Source organism: Chaetomium fimeti, assembly GCF_033439085.1.
Source record: "Chaetomium fimeti strain CBS 168.71 chromosome Unknown B0H64scaffold_2, whole genome shotgun sequence".
NCBI lineage: Eukaryota > Fungi > Ascomycota > Sordariomycetes > Sordariales > Chaetomiaceae > Chaetomium > Chaetomium fimeti.
This window is the reverse complement of record NW_026944330.1, coordinates 1,146,517-1,163,080: the sequence shown is the minus strand read 5'-3', so window position 1 is coordinate 1,163,080 and position 16,564 is coordinate 1,146,517. Positions and strand designations below refer to the sequence as shown.

Below are 16,564 nucleotides of genomic sequence, written 5' to 3'. Positions count from 1 at the left end.
CGCAAGACAGCCATGTCCACGCTCAATAGACATTAACCGCCCCTGTCTTAGCTGCGCTGTGCCCGTCGCCTGATACCCTCCCGGTTCCGTCCTTTTCATCCGAACACCCCAAGATCAGACGATTGCGCGACGATTGCGACGATTGCGACAACCGTGACGGCCGACACGACTGCGATTGCCGCTCGACCGAACCCTTCTACCCGGCCTCGCCGCGCCGAAAAGCACGAGCGGGCCCAGCCTTGCGCGGCTGGGAGAACAAATCCGGGAAAATGGCGTTGAGGTTTCTTAAGTCCCTCCGGCGGCGACGGCGGGAAGACGAAAATGTGGTACCAGACATGGAGGGATCGATGGAGGGCGACTCCACTGGCTTCGCATCGCTGAAGCAGTTCGAGAAGATGCATCGATTCGACCCGAACCTGCCCTTGGACGAGCTGGAGGAGGTCGATATCGCGCTAAACACGGCCAATGTCGAGAAGGGAGCCGAGATCGAGCAGATCCTAGCCGAGGATAACTCGCCATATCCAGAAGTGAGATTTTGATGCTTTGCCTGCTTGCTTGCCCGGCCTCTCAAGAGGGGATGGGGTCGGAAGGAAGAGAAGACATGCGTGTTCTAACATCCGCTTCCCATCAAGGTGCGAGCCACGGTCCGGAATTTCGACGTTGACATGCCGGTAAACACGATACGGGCATGGACAATCGGCATGCTTCTCTGCACTCTTGGGTCCGCCGTCAACATGGTGTTGTCGCTCAGGAACCCGAGTATCTCACTCACGACCTTCGTCGTCCAACTAATCGCCTATCCCATTGGACTGGCTTGGGACTTGGTCTTTCCCGACCGAGTGTTCAATGTCTGGGGTCTCAAATTCAACTTCAAGCCAGGGCCGTTCAACTACAAAGAGCACGTTATTATTGTGGTCATGTCAAACGTAGGTCCGGCCGGTCAATGTCTCTAGTAGTTGCTGACTCTTCCCAGGCCGCCTATGGCGGCGGTGCGCTGTATGCCACCGATGTCATCATTGCACAGCGGATGTGGTACAACCAAAACTTTGGCTGGTTATGGCAGATGATGTTCGGCATCACGACACTGTGCACAGGCTATGGGCTGGCTGGCCTTGCAAGGAGGTTTCTCGTTTGGCCCGCCGCCATGATTTGGCCGACTGACCTCGTCAACTGTGCGCTCTTCTACACCCTCCACGACCACTCTCCAACGGACCCGGCGCGGGCAAACGGTTGGAGCATGAGCCGCTATAAGTGGTTCATGCTTGTTTTCTCCGGCTCGTTCCTGTGGTATTGGTTCCCGGGCTATCTGTTCATGGGCTTGTCATGGTTTTGCTGGCTCACCTGGATTTGGCCCGAAAACGTCGTCGTCAACCAGCTCTTTGGCGGCTACAGTGGCTTCGGCCTGTTCCCCCTCACCCTGGTAAGCATGGGCTGTATTGTTCTACTGTAGTGACGTTGCTGATTTATTCAGGACTGGAGTATCATCTCCGGCTATCTCATGTCCCCGCTTATCCCGCCCTTCCACGCCATTGCTAATGTGGTGGGAGGCATCACGGCCTTCTTTGTCGTTATCTCGCTTGCAATCCACTACTCGGGTATGTGGTACTCAGCTTACCTACCTGTTCAAAATTCGCACGCCTACGACAACACCGGACGTCTGTACAACGTGTCGGCCATTCTGGGCGACAATCTGCAGTTCGACGAGGCCAAGTACAACGCGTATTCCCCCCTGTACCTCCCCACGCAATTCGCTCTCGCCTACGGCCTCTCCTTTGCCGCGATCACCGCCGTCATTACTCATGTCGCGCTTTACCATGGCCGCGAGATTTGGACGCAGTGGAAGCTGGCCCGGTCGCAGGAGGACGATGTTCACATGCGGTTGATGAAGAAGTACCGCGACGCCGAGGACTGGTGGTACACTGTACTGTTCATCGTCATGGTCGGCCTCTCCTTCGCCGTCGTCTGCGCTTGGGATACCAACTTCCCCTGGTGGGCTTATATCGTCTGCATGCTAATTCCACTAATATGGACGATCCCGATCGGCATCGTGCAGGCCATCACCAACATCCAGCTTGGCCTGAACGTCCTGACCGAGTTTATCGTCGGCTACATGCTCCCCGGCCGCCCCCTCGCCATGATGATGTTCAAAAACTATGGGTACCTCTGCATGTCGCAGGCGCTTTACTTCGTCCAGGATCTCAAGCTAGGCCACTACATGAAGGTCCCGCCGCGCGTCATGTTCTGGTCCCAACTGATCGCGTCCATCTGGTCGGCCATCGTGCAGATCGCCGTCATGAACTGGGCGCTCGAAACGATCCCCGACGTCTGCTCCGAGACCCAGGTTCACCAATGGAACTGCCCGAGCGCCCGCGTTTTCTACACGGCCTCCATCATCTGGGGCGCCATCGGGCCCGCCCGCATGTTCTCAGGCGACGCCCTCTACAGCTCGCTCCAGTGGTTCTGGCTCGCCGGCGCCATCGCGCCCGTCATCACCTGGTTCCTCGCCCGGCGTTACCAGCGCGGCATCTGGCGCTACGTCAACATGCCGCTCATCTTTGGCGGCTCGGGCATGCTGCCGCCCGCGACCGTCTTCATCTACTACTGCTGGGGCATCGTCGGCACCGCCTTCAACTACTTCATCCGCCGCCGCCGCACCGGCTGGTGGCTGCAGTACAACTACGTCACCTCGTCGGCCCTCGACTGCGGCCTCATCGTCTCGACCCTCGTCATCTTCTTTGCCCTGTACCTCAGCGAAACCCAAGCGCCGAGCTGGTTCGGGAACACGGCTGCCCTGAGGACCATGGATATGCTCAACCAGGCGGTGCAGATCCCCTTGCCACCCGGGGAGACGTTTGGGCCGAGCACGTGGCCTTGATAAGAGGAGCGGCTAGTGTTGGAATGGTGGTTATGGGATTTGTGTGCGCGGGCGGAGTCTGGGAGTTTGGGAGTGGGATTTGAATTTGTGTGGCTGGATGTCACATCATGGCATGGGTATTTTTGGATGTACTTTTTTTTGGAACGGTGTTAACATCCCTATTTTATTTGGCTCTCGAAGATGGGCGACCGACCGATTGCGTTTGTCTAGCGAGGAAGTGTCCCTGTCTGGCGAATGAGCGAGTTGTATCAGCAGCGGTGTTGGGAGTTCCGTATCATCATCTACCGGTGCGCCGGGTATCTCTCTGTTGAGACCCCCAAGACTCAGTTTCAACCGTATCTCGATTTGAAGCAGGCGGTGAGGGGGTGTTTGTCAACGAAAGAGGAGGTTGTCATGCGGGTGTTGTATCGGGTGGTATGGATGAGTGACGGGACGTTTTCACTCCGATCTCGTTCTGGGTGTCCTCCAGATACCTTGTGGGCTGAGATTAGGCGGGGAGTAAGGTGGTGGTCTTCTAGTTACTTTAACAGCAATGAAGGAGTGTTCTCGTGCCAGTTCTCTTGCATGCACAGAGCCTCCATCTGTGTCACCACTCGTCGCAAACCTATGCCTGTCCCGGGTTGCCGACACATACACGAACCAAAAAACCATTCAGTCGGACAAGGTTAGGTGTTGCCTTTCACAGCGTTTGGGGTGTCATGAGCTGCGGTGTGTGTGTATCGTTGTCTCTTTGATGATCACAACGACAGAGACGTCATACAAACCTAGGCCCTCCCCACCACCCTGAACTATCCCAACCAGCCGAGACCCAAAACAAACATCATATACACCTATCACCCATCCTAACCTCAACCCCACCCGACTACTACATGACATGACAACCCCATCACCCAACCCGCTCCCCCCTCACCCCATCCCGATTCGCCCGCCACACCCCCTCCCCATCCCCAAACTCCTCCCGCTTCCACACCTCCACCCGCGCCTTGCACGCCTCCAGCGCCGCCTCCCCCGCACGCCACGCCGCCTGCCGGTGCGCCGCCGACACCGCGATCACGATGCTCTCCTCCCCGACGGGCACCGCGCCGAGCCGGTGCACCATGGCGATTCCGTGGAGGCTGTGTTCCGAGTGCAGGGTGGTGGCGATGGTGAGCATGGTTTGTAGCGCGAGGGGCGTGTAGGCTGTGTAGGAGAGTTGGGCGACGGGTTTGTGCTCGAAGGTGTCGCGGGTTGTTCCTAAGGGGGGGAGGGGGGTTAGTGTTTGGAGGTTGGGTTTGGGTTTGGGTTGAAGGAGAGGGGGGGGGGGGGGGGTTGAGGGTTGGGGGTTGAGAGAGGAGGGGGTTGCGGACCGGCAAAGATGACGATGGCGCCTGCTTGGGGGGAGCGCACGCGGTCGGTTACGGATTGGATGGTGAGGGGGGAGTTGGTCAGGGCGACGTAGCAGCCTTCTTGGGAGAGCGAGGAGTCATCTTGGGGTTCGGAGGTTGGGGTGGCCATGATGGTGATGGGGAGGTTGAGTTGGTGTTGTTGTGGTGAAGGTCCCGGCGGGCAGGTGGGGTAAGTGTTGAACTCGAGGACCTCCTTATAGTCCACAGCTTTCTTTGTCTAGCTCGGCCGAAGTCGAGTTGAGACCAGGGGGAATAGCTTGGATGTGAGAGGCCTGGAAGTATGATGTCGAATTCACAGAAACAAGTTCAAGCCCTGGGGTTGTAGTGTTTGGGATTGTGAGCAAGATGTGAATGCGAGATTTGAGTGAAACTGAGTGAGTAATTGCATACGAGCACGACGACTAAGCGATTGGCTAAAGTAGTAGGATGTGAACTGTTTCTTGATAGCCCTTCTCTGCTCTTGCCTTTTAAAAAGTACAAACTCAGAAAATAACCACCACGATCATTACTGAATTCCAAAGTTCATCCTCGATTCATTCAAGTTGACAAGGGCGACCCACCATCACCAACACCGTTATCCGAGTCTCCTCGTACTGTAACCGATTAGCGGCAGATCTTCGGCAATTGGAATGCTGGGTGTGAATTTACGCCTTGGCAAAGGTGAGCTTCCTCTCCCGTTCCATTGCATTCCCATCCCGCTCTTGGCTTCAAGATCGCTTCAGTCGCAAGTGGTTTTCTCCCTCCAACCCTACAGCTACGAGCCACGTCTAGCTGGAAAACCAATCGCATCTTCTGGCGCACTCTCTGGCGTTGCTCATTCTTCCCTCGATTCCCCTTTTTTTTAGTTGCGATCCTCTCTCCATGTACCAAGGCGGGCATCGCCCCTCGTCGCGCGATGGCGGCAACTCCCGCGATCGAGACCGCGATCGCGACCGTCGCAGTCGAAGCCCCCATGCGCGCCGCTCCGACGACAGAGATGGCGGCTACCGCCGGTCGAGGAAGGGTACTATAGCCTACACGATAAACCTTGACCATGGCATTGTTTGAGTGCTTTTCGGTTGTTGGTCGAGCTGGAAATGGCTAACTTGGGCGTCTCGTCTCCCGCTGCAAAGATTCCCCAGACCCTCCGAGAGACTTGAACTACGACGACGGCGAGGCCGTTGGCGACTACCCTGGACCCGCCCGGGACCGCCACCGCATACCGAGAGACCGCTACTACTCCAAGACCAGCGACGACCCCAGCCATTACAACGATGCATCTGCTCAACCTTCTGGTCTGGATGATCTCCACGGCCATGGCCTACGTCCTGATCATCCTGATGTTCGATCTGCAGGATATGCGCCCCTGGCTGAGACGCACCGCCATCGTCCTTTCCGCGGTGGCCCTGACAATGCGGATTATTCGAATCGAGATGGGAGACTTCCAGCCGGACCCCATCTGGGGCAACACGCCGCTCAAGCCGGCCCTATGGATCACCATCTTCTTCGGGGTTCTAGCGGATATCGGGGCGCCGTCCCTGATAATCGTGGGTCTGGTCACCATCATGATAGACGTCGCCTGGATCACCGACAATCGGGCGACTCCGGCCGGGCAGTCCTTTTAAACGGTCTTCCCGAGGATGCCACCGAGCGTGACATCCTCTACGGTCTCGACTACATTACTAGAGACCGTCACTTCTCGAGCGACAAGGTGAGAGTCGCTCGGGTTCGCCACAACTACGATGGTTAGTTATCTCTGTCTTCTCCCCTCCATGGTAGCCTCTCGCTTACTTACTCCCCCAACCCCTCTAGGCCGTTATTTTGCGTTTGTCGAATTCCATCGTCGATCGGACGCTGAGAACTTTCTTGACCGATACTACCCCGACATTTCTTTTCGCCTTGAGCATTCCCGCGGCCTCGATTCCGAACCGATTACAGTAACGGTTGCGCCCCCAGAGGACCGCGACGAGGTAGACCCACCTCGCGAGTCACGTAGGGACGACGACGGCTGGGATTGTATCAAGGTATTTATCTCGGCCAAAAACATACTTGGCGTTTGCTAACCGCCCAAGTGCGGTGTAATCAACTACCCTCACCGAGCTGTTTGTTTCAAATGTAAAACCGAGCGACCTGGTAAGTGCTGCGGATATCCGAACTCCAATGGTATCTTGAGCTAACCTGAGTAGAAGACGATTTTGGCGCTTCAGGCCCCTTTCTAACCGGCGAGACGGATGAGTGTCTTCAGCAAACCCCGTCCCAATATGTCGTCATCCGGGATCTCGAGGGATCCGTCACCGAGGAAGTCCTAGCCAAAGGCGTCATGAAGCTGTTTGTCGACACTCCGAAGCCCGCAAAAGAAGCTCCCACCATCAACAAACTAAAATCGACAGCACCAACAAACAGCACAGTTGGCCTCGGAGCAAAACCTGGCTCGCTCCGCCGTGTGTTCCTGATGCGCGACCGCAAGACTAACGAATCTTGGAGGTACGGCTTTGCCGAGTTCGCCACCGTCGAGGACGCCATAGCGGCCGTCGCAAAATTCCGAGCGTCTACCAGATTTACTATTGCGTCTGCACCCGTCGTGGTCGCTTTCATCCATACCGGCGTGTTCATTCCCGCCTTCGACACCTCGGCGACTGAGAACCAAGAGTTCTCATTCACCCCTATTTACAACTCCGCCGTGCGTGTCAAGTACTGGGATGACCGCGCCTATCCCAGCGCCCGTATCGTCTCGGCCGATCCCCTTCCCGGCGCGCCCAGCCCTGACCAGCCCGGCGGCAACGGCGACGAGGCCGCCAAGTCCGCGGCGAAGGCGGCAAAAAAGGCCAAAAATACTAAGGAGCCCGCCATCGTCGCCAAGGTGGCCATGATGCCACAGGTGCAGCTGTGGGCGAAGGCGTCGGCGCAGCTGCACGGCGCCAAACCGGCGGCCGATGCGGTTGCGCCCTCCACCCAAGAGCCCGAAGAGGTCAAGTCGTCCGTGGTTCGTGGCGCTCTCCGCGAGGCTGAGGACGCTCAGCCAGACGGCCCAGTCGCCCCGCAAACGGGCGACCGGTACCTCTCCTATGCCGACTGGGACACCATGGCCTGCCTTGTCTGCGGCTGGGAGGCTCCAACCCAAGCACACATAAACCAGCGCGGCTGTCCCCAAGCCCGGGGTGACCTGCTCATCGAGCACGAGGGACGCTCCCATGGTTTCTACCGGGACGACCAAATCAAGGAGAAAGCCGCCGCTGCCCTTAGCGCATTGGGCAAGGAACCCCGCCCCATCGTCCGCCGCATCCCGCGGCTCAAGTCAGAACGCCTACCCGTCTACAAGTCCTACGCGGACTGGGATCAGCTGCGCTGCGTCCTCTGCAAGCGCATCTTCAAGAGCGCGAGGCTCGTCTGGCTGCACGAGCAGCAGAGCGAACTGCACAAGCGCATGCTAGCGAACCCCCAGAACCGCGCCCGCGCCGCCAACGACTTCAAGAAGATGGGCAAGAAGATGCGGGTCGTCGAGCCAGAGGTGGACTTCAAGCGGCTCTGGGAGGTTCAGCGCGTGCGCTTCCTACAACCACAATACCGCGACCGCGCGCTCGAGCGCAGACGAGCATTCGGCCAGCCAAAACAACCCACCGCCGCGCCACCCTCCTCCTCTGCCACAGCAGCTAGTACTTCAGTCCCCGAAAAGCGCAAAGAACCCGCCGAGAAAACCGACGACCGTGACGGTGGCGGCGGCGGGGCCGAGCAGCCCGCGGCAAAGAAATCCAAGGGCGCCGGCATGCTCGCCAAGATGGGCTGGACGGCGGGCGCCGGTTTGGGGGCCGAGGGCGCCGGCAGGACGGAGGCCGTCGCCACCGAGGTGTATGCCCCTGGTGTCGGGCTCGGTGCTGAGGGTGGGAAGCTGGGTGACGCGAGCGAGGAGGGGGCGCGCAATACGAGGGGCGACTTTGGCGCGTTTGTGCAGAAGACGAAGGAGCGGGCGAGGGAGCGGTTTGAGAGGATGTAGGGAATGTAGAGGCGTAGAGGCTGGTATGGTCTGTGCGATTGGGGGTTTTTGTGTCGTTCGATGGTGGGGGGTGGGTACCCGACTGTGTGTGTATGAGTAGATGTTGCTGCTGGGGGCAGCGGGACAGATGATTGCTTTGATGGCGTTGCAGGGGGATGGCGGGCATCAGGTTGGGAGGCATATACCCCATAGCCGGAGGATGGCTTAATTTGATCACGAGAATATATTATTGCTAGCTGTTGGCCATTAGGATTTGATATGTTCCTCGGCCTGTCTATGTTTATGTCTTGGTTACTGAGCTGATTTGTGGTCTTGGCTCGGTTGCGTCTTATCGAGCTGCTCTATTAAGCAGAGGCCGCCCCTTTGTTCCGATTATTGTCTAAGGAGTGGTCTTCTGATGGAAGTATTGGTTTGCATAATATATCATCACAGAGTTCTCTCAGGGGTAATCAAACGAAATAATTTGTTTACTGATAACCTGAAGGTCCCCTCATGCCACGATTTGAGCTGTGAACTCTTGCATTCCTGGCTTGCCCCTTTTATAACCAAACAACGGGGAAAAGAGTGAGCACAACCTGCTGCCCCTACTTCAACACCAGCTGCAAACCTAGCACAGAAGTTAATATCCCCTTGTTTTGGCGGACTGCGTTCGAGCCTACATTTTGCTAATGCTCCAAGAAACTTGAATATTCATTTTATTTGAGATAGGTATGTATCCGTTCCCCCCTGCTTTTCATGGCTCCTTCCATATGGCTCCTTCCTGTTGTTTTTCTGTGTTCCGCGTGCTTTCCTTCCGGAACTCTTGATCACCCGGGTACTCTTCTTCAACTCCTCTTCTTCAACCGCGACTCGTGGTCAACCGATCTCACGATCAGCCATCCGTCAACTTGTCGGCTAGGGTCACTCCGAGCAACTCCCGCAGGTATTTCCCCCTTAGGTGTGTATTTCCATATGAGTTGTATTCAATCCGCTCCCATACATGAGCCACCGCGCCACTGCGCCACCGCTGACACCGATTCCAGCCACCATGTCGGGGCCCAAGGCATCTTGGGAAGGCGGCCCCGATGAGTTCAAAATGCTTGAGGGCGCCATGTCTGAGGCGTATCTCATCTTGGTATGTGGCAGTCCGGCTACAACATCTCCAAGACCTCTTCCGGTTGCAATTGCTCCCGAGCAACCCCTCCACCCCCGAACTCTGGAACCCCGTGAGACTTGGCCAGTCCCAGCTAACTTTGTCGCCTAGCACGGCCCTCCGGATCTGCCTGGGGATGCTGAGATCCTCGGTGTCTGCGGGGTTTCGACCGAGAATGCCGACCAGAACAAATACGGTTGGATGGTTGCCGACTTCCTGCACTGGAAGTTGCTGCTCCACAACCTCGGCGAGAAGGCGGCACAGGTGCGTTGTGTTATGGGTTCCCAGCTATTGACTTTGTGCTAATCGTACTCTGCTTCAGACCTGGGCCAGCTCTCTCAATATTTCAAAGTTCCTAGATGAGATTGACGGCGTCGATATGGCCGACGACAAGATAGTCGATATTATTGGTAGGCACGAGGACGACATCATGGCGATGCCAAACGATAGCGACGGGTTCGTGGATACTTTCCTACGGCGCCTGGCCGAGAGCGCCCATGCTGCCGTTTCCCGGAGAACCGTACTGGCCGTCATGGTCTTTGCCCCGGTCACGCCGGAGCAAGATATATGTGTCAACCTCGACAACAAGCAGACCTACCTAACGGCGGACCGCCTCTACCGCATTGTCAACGAAGCCGTCGGTAACGTGCGGCTTCCAATCATGCTCCTGACTCCTTCTCCATTCACGGGGGGCTGGTCATGCAGATCGATGAACCCGCCTATGTGTCCCGGTTCCGACCAGATGATGCGCATCATTGCAAAGTCGTCCGGGGGCGCTTTTGCTCGCCGCTTCATCCGCTCTTTTACCGAGCGAAACTCGCCTTTAATGACCGACTCTCAGCGGAAAGGCATCCCGTTTGACGACCCGATGCCCCTTCGGCCCACGGCGCTGCAAACTGACTGTCTCCGTCACTTTCAGCGCCAAATCCATGAGTCGTTGGAGCATCGGTTCTCGGTCTTTGCACAAGACCATGCCTTTATCCTCAGCCCTCTCTCCGCCCGAGATCCCTCTGTTTTCTCAGACACATGGGCGGAATATGGTCCAAGGCGAGGGCTTCGCTTCGAACACTGGGCCGAGCGTTGGAGCTCAACCCGTCCCGACGTCGACCACCCCCGGCGGTTCGAGTTCCTTGGAGAAGCATTTGGCGGTACTAGGGAGTCTCAACTATTCCACCTGAACCACCTCATCAAAACCGAACTGGAAACTAATGTGGGCGACTGGGACCGCCAGGTCGGGGGTTGCACGCGTGAGCTTTACGTCGGTTTTCAGAAATCCCTGACGCCAACAGAGGACGAAGCCAAGCGTGCCTTCGACGCCCTTGAGTTCCGCGCGTCTTCCGCAATAGTCGCGCAGATGGTTGTCAAAGCTTTCGGTCTCCCGTTGCCCGACGGATTCAAATGCCGTTACTGGCCTGACAAGATGGATGGCGTGAATGACGAGCATTACCGGAAACTCCAGTACGCCTTTGGCGAGGCCCATTCACTTTTTGATCAGGCTGCTGTACTTCCTAGCGAGAATCAACACCAGTTCAAAAATGTGCGGTTCCTGAGGGCAGCGCGCTGGCTCTCGGCTTCCATCGCCTCGCGGTTCGTAAATGGTTCTCGCGAGGACATCGAGGCATTTGTGTGCCGGGATGTTACTCGGTTCATCACCAAAATCCAGGACGCACAGAAGGCTTTGCTGTTGGAGGATCAAGCTGTCAGACGTGCTGGGTTGGATTGGATTGCTGCCATCGGCTTGGGCGGACAAACTCCTGCGGCGGATGAAACTGGCCTCACCGACCAAAATTCCCCGGGTTCCCGACTGGATGCCCAAGCTGCGCCATGGTCGCCCGATATGGCTGGGCAAACGCAGCACCAAGAGACGACTGCAGTGACACCGTCCACAGAGGCAGAGGGTAGCATCGCCCAGAGCGACATGAAGCAGGCTGCCGAGGACAATCTTGAGTACCCCGACACTCAGACTGCGGTCGACGACCGGGTCGGTCGGACTTGGGGCCCGGTTGGGACTCCGGACTGGACAGACAAACCTGAGATGGAGTCCACGGCTGATAATGGACTTGATTCACTCAAGCTTTCCCCTGTCGCCCCCGAAGTCCCCGCGTTGAACTCTCAGCTCAACGGCACCGACAAGGAGGTTGGTTCGTCTTTCGTCAGCAGCAGTTTGCCCATTCAGAAAGAGCCCGGCAACAATGCCACCGCTTGGGAGACGGTCACCAGCGTACCCGCCTCCTCCTTCCTTGACGTTGATGACAACGCTAGCGCCTGGGACAAGATCCTTAACCCCCCTATTGCCTCCAACGGTGGCCAGGAGAAGAAGGAAGCCCCGATTGCGTTCCAGGAGTCTGAAAATCTCCTTGACTTGGAAGAAAAGAGCGTGCCTGAGCCTGCTACACCGATCCGGCCGGAGCCTGCTGCTGAATCGTCACTCCAACAAGCACTGGGACGTCTGGCTGAGTCGTTGACGGCGGTGGCCGGCGAGATGGGCGCCTCGGGATGGAATGAGACTGAGTATTTGGCTCGAGTCTTTAAGAAGGTCGCAGAGACCATAGAAGAAGATAAAGATGGGATGGCTTTTGGCTCGAAGACCATGCCCTCGGCTAGTGAGACGACCTCGTCCCATAGCCATGCAAGCTTCGGTGTCAACAAGAATCACGGTACCAGCTCGAAATGGCTCGACGCTATCTCCTGGCGCTTACCTCAGGCTACTGCCAAAGGTAACGAGGAAGCGAAAACTCCCTCTGTGTCTTCTGCGGCTACCTCCTGGCGCCTTAGCCAAGGTGGTACTGGCAAAGATAGAAGCAAAGTGGCTACCTCGTCCAGCATCCTCGACGTCTCTCCCGAGATCACGGATGGGCACCCAGACATGGGCTCCTTCAACGTCCAGAAGGAGTCCTCGGCCAAGCAGAACCCCGTGCATGCCAACATGTCGGACATGCAACCCGCCGCAGGCATGGGATCTTCTGGGGCGTCTACGGATAACACGGAGAGTGCCCGGCCGGCTCCGGCTCAGGCCGCCGCCACCGACAACCAACTCGATGATCATCAGGAGGATGAATCGAACTTGGCCTGCGGCAACACCTTCTGGGCTCGCGCCGGGTTCAAATTTTGACGGTGCACACAGTCGAGGCGCTGCTGACTACCTGGGGAGGTGACGAACTCTGGGGGAATTGGCAGGGCTAGGCAAATATGGAACATTGGAGCAGTCACCGTGGAACAAGGCCTGCGTAATACCAGGTGGAAGAGTTAGAGGGTTTTGGTCTTGGTTCCCTCGGTATCACAGTGGTGTCAGAACCATGACTTTAGGTAGCCTAAACCAGCGTAACCTGCTTCAATCTTCTCCCCGTCCCGCGGCCAAGTGAACAAAAAAAGCTGGATGACTCGTCAATCGTTACTTGAATTATGTACCAAGATTAAGCAACCACATGCGTTCTTCCACACATGTCATGCGTGCAGTATAAGGTAGGTAGGTAGTATGTACATACGTGCTTGTCTGCCAATATTGGATGGATGATCAAAACACGATGAGCGCGCCCCCCAAAAGCGCAAATATCCCCGTCACCGCGGCCACCCCCGCCATCTGCCCGACCGGTATCCTCCCCACCACCACCGCGCCAGCAGCAGCAGCATTCTGCTCAGGACCCGTCCCCGCGGCGCCACCACCAACCCCACCACCACCTCCAATCCCACCCGGCGTCGAAGTCGGCGTAAAAGTCGTCTGCTGCGCCGCCACCCCCGTCAGCCGCGGCAGCCCCGTACTCCCTCCCCCACCATCCCCATCTCCCCCATCCCCATCCCCGCTCCCTCCAGCCCCCGGCGCCGCAGTCGACAGCTCCACCACCGTCGACGTGGTACTATTCAGATTCGCCTGCGCCAGCCCGATCTGGTAGTGCGCCAGATCGTACACCACATAGGCCGAGCGCAGGAAGGTGTCGCCCAGCAGGGCGAAGTGGGCCTGGTTTTGGGCGCTGCGCGCCGCGAACTGGGCGGTCGACTGGATGCCGAAGACGCAGGCGCGCGCGGGCGGTGGGGGGAATCCTGATTTGGGTGGGGGGGCGTAGTGGCCGGGGAGGATGTCGAGGATGAGTTCGTGGAGGGGGATGGTGATGGTGCTGGTGGGGGTGAAGGTGAAGGTTAGGTGGAAGGTCGGGTTGGCGGTGAGGTGGTCGCAGTCGATGAGCGTCATTTGGAGGTCGGGGTCGTGGACGGTGTGGAGGGCGGCGTGGATGGGCTGCGCCATGTCGTCGGGGAGGTAGGTGAGGGTGGTGCCGGAGTCGAGGACGGCCGGGGCCGGGTGGTCGAGGGTGGAGGTCGGGATGGTGTGGTGGCTGCCGTTGGTGTGGGTGAGGGCGACGGAGGTGAAGTTGACTTCGAAGGAGGAGTAGTTGCCGTCCGGGGGTTTGTAGAGAGGGAGGATCTCGAGCGGGCCGATGAACTTGTCCGTGTCGATGCCGCCGAAGAGGAGGGAGCCGGCGTCGGTGCGGCGGTCGTTGAGGTAGAGGGAGTAGGCTTTGGACTGGATCAGGCCCTGGTTGGACATCTCGTCCATGATGTTGGGGTATTTGATGCTGGCCCGCTCGCTGATGCTGAAGCCGAGGCCGAGGATGCCGGTGCCCCGGACGGCCTTGTTCACGTAGGCCATCTGCAGCGACTTGATGGTGGCGCCGCCGATGGAGAAGTCGTCGGTGATGTAGTCGCCCGAGGCGGTGCCGCCGTCGAGGTAGGTGATCTTGAACCCGCCCCGCTTGACCATCTTTTCGGACGAGCTCAAGTCGGGGTTGTAGGTGTCGGTGCACGACATGCCGTAGAGGGTCTGCAAGTTAGGGTCCGCACAGAGATCCGCGTCGTGGCCCAGTACCCAGGCGTCACTACTCCCCGTATCCAGCAGCATCGTCAGGTCCTGCCCCGGGGTTCCGACTTTGACTTTCACATAGTAGCCCCCGCCTGCTATGTTGTTGATGAGCCGCTCCGAGAATGTCTCACGACGGGCCAGCGTAGGCGCGGAACCGATGTGGATGCCCGTGGGGGCTTTGGTGACGTTGAACTGGACGACATGTTTTGAGGATGCCCCGGATACGAGGGCTAGTAGCACGGTAGACAGCAACTTCATTTGGAATATGGCGAGAGCCCGCTCTTGTCGTCGTCGTTTGCCCAGTCCTTCCTTGCCTTCTCTTCCTCTTCCACCGGTGCTGCCGCGCCTTCGTGGCTCTGATCCGAGCAGCTGGGGAGCCAGCGAAAGATATCAAAGCATGTCGCAGGTGATTGCAGTCCGCAATGAGCCCAAGTCAAGGATGGCGTTTCAACCCCAGTCGGTTAAACCAGTTGCCTGTGTTACGGATGGTTGGCGGTCGTCGTCGTGGTCAGGTCGATCAACCAGCAGAGTCAACACCGGGGTCCAGATCAGGGTGGTCGACATCAATGGGAAGCCGAGGGAGGTTCGGTTTCGAGATGGCAAAATGGGCGACGGGCATCGTGAGAGAGGGTCATTCCACCATCTCATCAGACCGGAGCCGGTCGCCATTTTAACCTCCCTTTCTTTCTCTTGCTTGGCGGTTTGTCCGAGTCTTGGGCCAACCTTGGAAGTCTGGGCGTGGCTTCTCGGCATCGGCTTGGAACGAACAGAAAGGCAAACCGAACTCCAGATTGGCTTGGCGCCGAGACAGATCAGCGCTGCTGAGGGGACCGAGGGGACGTCGCAGATGTGAGCTTCGTGTTTATTTGCTGGTCGAGCCTGGTTCTGGGCGATTCCTGGGCGAAGTCTTGGGAGTGAGTTCTGGGCATCCACCATCGTTTTTTTGGGCGAGTTACCGCCTAGTTAGAGGACCCCCAAGCCCCCCCAAGCCCCTCCAAGCCATTCCTAAAGGGCGCCATGGCATTCTCGTTTGTCCCATCGGCGCGCGCACATGGATGGCACGCCAGGCTCGTGGCGTCCGTGCTCCGCTGGCTTGGGCTTGAGAGGTGTGCTTGGCCCTGCTTGGCCCTGTCTCGAACCGCAAATCGAGGCATGATGCCAAGAATGCGCGGCTCCTCGGTGGCTTGGGGTTTGTCTGGGCGGGCCGAGCAGTTCCACGGAGACGAACCGACGAGTGAACCAAGGGAAGTGTGGGTCGCAAGGGCCGGGAAAGGGACCGAGAAGTTTGAAGGATCCCCAACGGTCAGGTGTTCGATTTGACGTGGCTGCGAGCGGGGGGGAAGGCTGAGGGCATTTTAAAATTTCAGCATTTCAGCATTCCATCATTCCCATTGAAAGGGAAACCGAATAACTAATTAGTTATCGACCTGGATGCTGTTCAATATTAATCTGCCATCTCAATCTCCTGGTACCGTACCCAGAGCCGCCTTGTTTTATTATTCGGGGCCGTTTGCACCAAATAGGAAATATTATCAGATCTTGAGCCAGTCGGATCTCGAAGCTGTCCCCTTGACGTCACTCGGCTAACTCGGATGGGATGGAATGGGAGGGATGGGGATGGGATGGCAGGGCAGGGATGAGGAGGCACACCCAAACACCAGACGGTGCATCGAAGCACTGTCAAAACCTCCCTCAAAGCTCTGACCTTTCTCGGTCTTCTCTTCGCGACCCGGTTGTGTCCTACCGGTGGGAAATAATTCCATCCAAAATTGCCAAGTGCCGAGTAGCTTGGCTAGACCCCGCTTCCCCCAATAATTGGTGTTGGCATCAGCTCATTCATTGCAAAGAAAAGCGGCGCGCATGCATGTGCTGTGTGCTGTGTGCTGTTGTGCTGTCTGCCGGTGTGTTGTGTCAACTGGAAATCCAGGAAGCGCGCCCTGCCGTAACACGCCACAGCGGCTCTTGCCGCCGGGGTCTGGATAGGGATGGCCCGTCCCCGCACCTCGATCCCTATTTCCGACTGATGCCGCGGGACCTCGCTGCTCGCCCCACCCACACGGCGAGTTGCTCCCTCGAGGCTGGGATGACTGCTTGAGCTCGAACCCGCCTTGCGCAAAAATATGTAACTAACTAACTAGGTAGTTATCGTCTGTCCTCAGATTCCATCTCACCGACCACCGAGTTACCCGCTGGCAACAACCTGGAAGTTCATGTGGCAGACCTCACCGGCCGATCATCCAGCGATTCGTCCACATCCAGAGCAATATTGGAAACTCGGAGAGCCTTTCCATTTCGGGCACATGCCACGGACAGAATTGCGGATTCTGGAAGATCGCGATCGCGAACCCCA

At 57.7% G+C, this 16,564-nt stretch overlaps 5 protein-coding genes across 5 annotated transcripts; 3 read left to right on the top strand and 2 right to left on the bottom strand.

Annotated features, from left to right (window-relative positions):
* The first annotated feature begins 382 nt into the window (after window positions 1-382).
* On the top strand, window positions 383-2,992 carry B0H64DRAFT_76634 (OPT oligopeptide transporter protein-domain-containing protein). Its single transcript, XM_062808733.1, has 3 exons — window positions 383-926; window positions 974-1,420; window positions 1,472-2,992. Exons 1-3 carry the CDS (start codon window positions 666-668, stop codon window positions 2,873-2,875), a joined length of 2,112 nt encoding a protein of 703 aa, XP_062662015.1. The 5' UTR covers window positions 383-665; the 3' UTR covers window positions 2,876-2,992.
* A 660-nt stretch (window positions 2,993-3,652) lies between these two features.
* Window positions 3,653-4,803, bottom strand: B0H64DRAFT_76598 (Molybdopterin biosynthesis MoaE). Its single transcript, XM_062808732.1, has 2 exons — window positions 4,222-4,803; window positions 3,653-4,108 (listed from the first exon to the last, which is right to left on the bottom strand). Exons 1-2 carry the CDS (start codon window positions 4,367-4,369, stop codon window positions 3,762-3,764), a joined length of 495 nt encoding a protein of 164 aa, XP_062662014.1. The 5' UTR covers window positions 4,370-4,803; the 3' UTR covers window positions 3,653-3,761.
* Window positions 4,804-4,956: 153 nt separating this feature from the next.
* Window positions 4,957-8,480, top strand: B0H64DRAFT_385304 (uncharacterized protein). Its single transcript, XM_062803063.1, has 5 exons — window positions 4,957-5,263; window positions 5,373-5,984; window positions 6,052-6,263; window positions 6,312-6,372; window positions 6,426-8,480. The coding sequence occupies exons 1-5, from the start codon at window positions 5,122-5,124 to the stop codon at window positions 8,228-8,230; spliced, it is 2,832 nt and encodes a 943-aa protein (XP_062662013.1). The 5' UTR covers window positions 4,957-5,121; the 3' UTR covers window positions 8,231-8,480.
* Window positions 8,481-9,257: 777 nt separating this feature from the next.
* Window positions 9,258-12,474, top strand: B0H64DRAFT_429696 (uncharacterized protein; the record flags this gene model as incomplete). Its single annotated transcript, XM_062805907.1, has 3 exons — window positions 9,258-9,344; window positions 9,474-9,626; window positions 9,685-12,474. 3 exons carry the CDS (start codon window positions 9,258-9,260, stop codon window positions 12,472-12,474), a joined length of 3,030 nt encoding a protein of 1,009 aa, XP_062662012.1.
* A 125-nt stretch (window positions 12,475-12,599) lies between these two features.
* Window positions 12,600-14,566, bottom strand: B0H64DRAFT_76564 (aspartic peptidase domain-containing protein). The gene has a single exon (XM_062808731.1). It carries the CDS (start codon window positions 14,470-14,472, stop codon window positions 12,877-12,879), a length of 1,596 nt encoding a protein of 531 aa, XP_062662011.1. The 5' UTR covers window positions 14,473-14,566; the 3' UTR covers window positions 12,600-12,876.
* Between the last annotated feature and the right edge of the window lie 1,998 nt (window positions 14,567-16,564).

Coding starts and splice junctions, on each gene's coding strand:
- B0H64DRAFT_76634 (XM_062808733.1), top strand. CDS start 666: ATGCCGGTAAACACGATACGGGCATGGACAATCGGCATGCTTCTCTGC. Junction 927..973: donor TTATTGTGGTCATGTCAAAC/GTAGGTCCGGCC, acceptor GACTCTTCCCAG/GCCGCCTATGGCGGCGGTGC. Junction 1,421..1,471: donor GCCTGTTCCCCCTCACCCTG/GTAAGCATGGGC, acceptor TGATTTATTCAG/GACTGGAGTATCATCTCCGG.
- B0H64DRAFT_76598 (XM_062808732.1), bottom strand. CDS start 4,369: ATGGCCACCCCAACCTCCGAACCCCAAGATGACTCCTCGCTCTCCCAA. Junction 4,109..4,221: donor CGCCATCGTCATCTTTGCCG/GTCCGCAACCCC, acceptor TCCCCCCCTTAG/GAACAACCCGCGACACCTTC.
- B0H64DRAFT_385304 (XM_062803063.1), top strand. CDS start 5,122: ATGTACCAAGGCGGGCATCGCCCCTCGTCGCGCGATGGCGGCAACTCC. Junction 5,264..5,372: donor CTACCGCCGGTCGAGGAAGG/GTACTATAGCCT, acceptor CCCGCTGCAAAG/ATTCCCCAGACCCTCCGAGA. Junction 6,264..6,311: donor ACGGCTGGGATTGTATCAAG/GTATTTATCTCG, acceptor TAACCGCCCAAG/TGCGGTGTAATCAACTACCC.
- B0H64DRAFT_76564 (XM_062808731.1), bottom strand. CDS start 14,472: ATGAAGTTGCTGTCTACCGTGCTACTAGCCCTCGTATCCGGGGCATCC.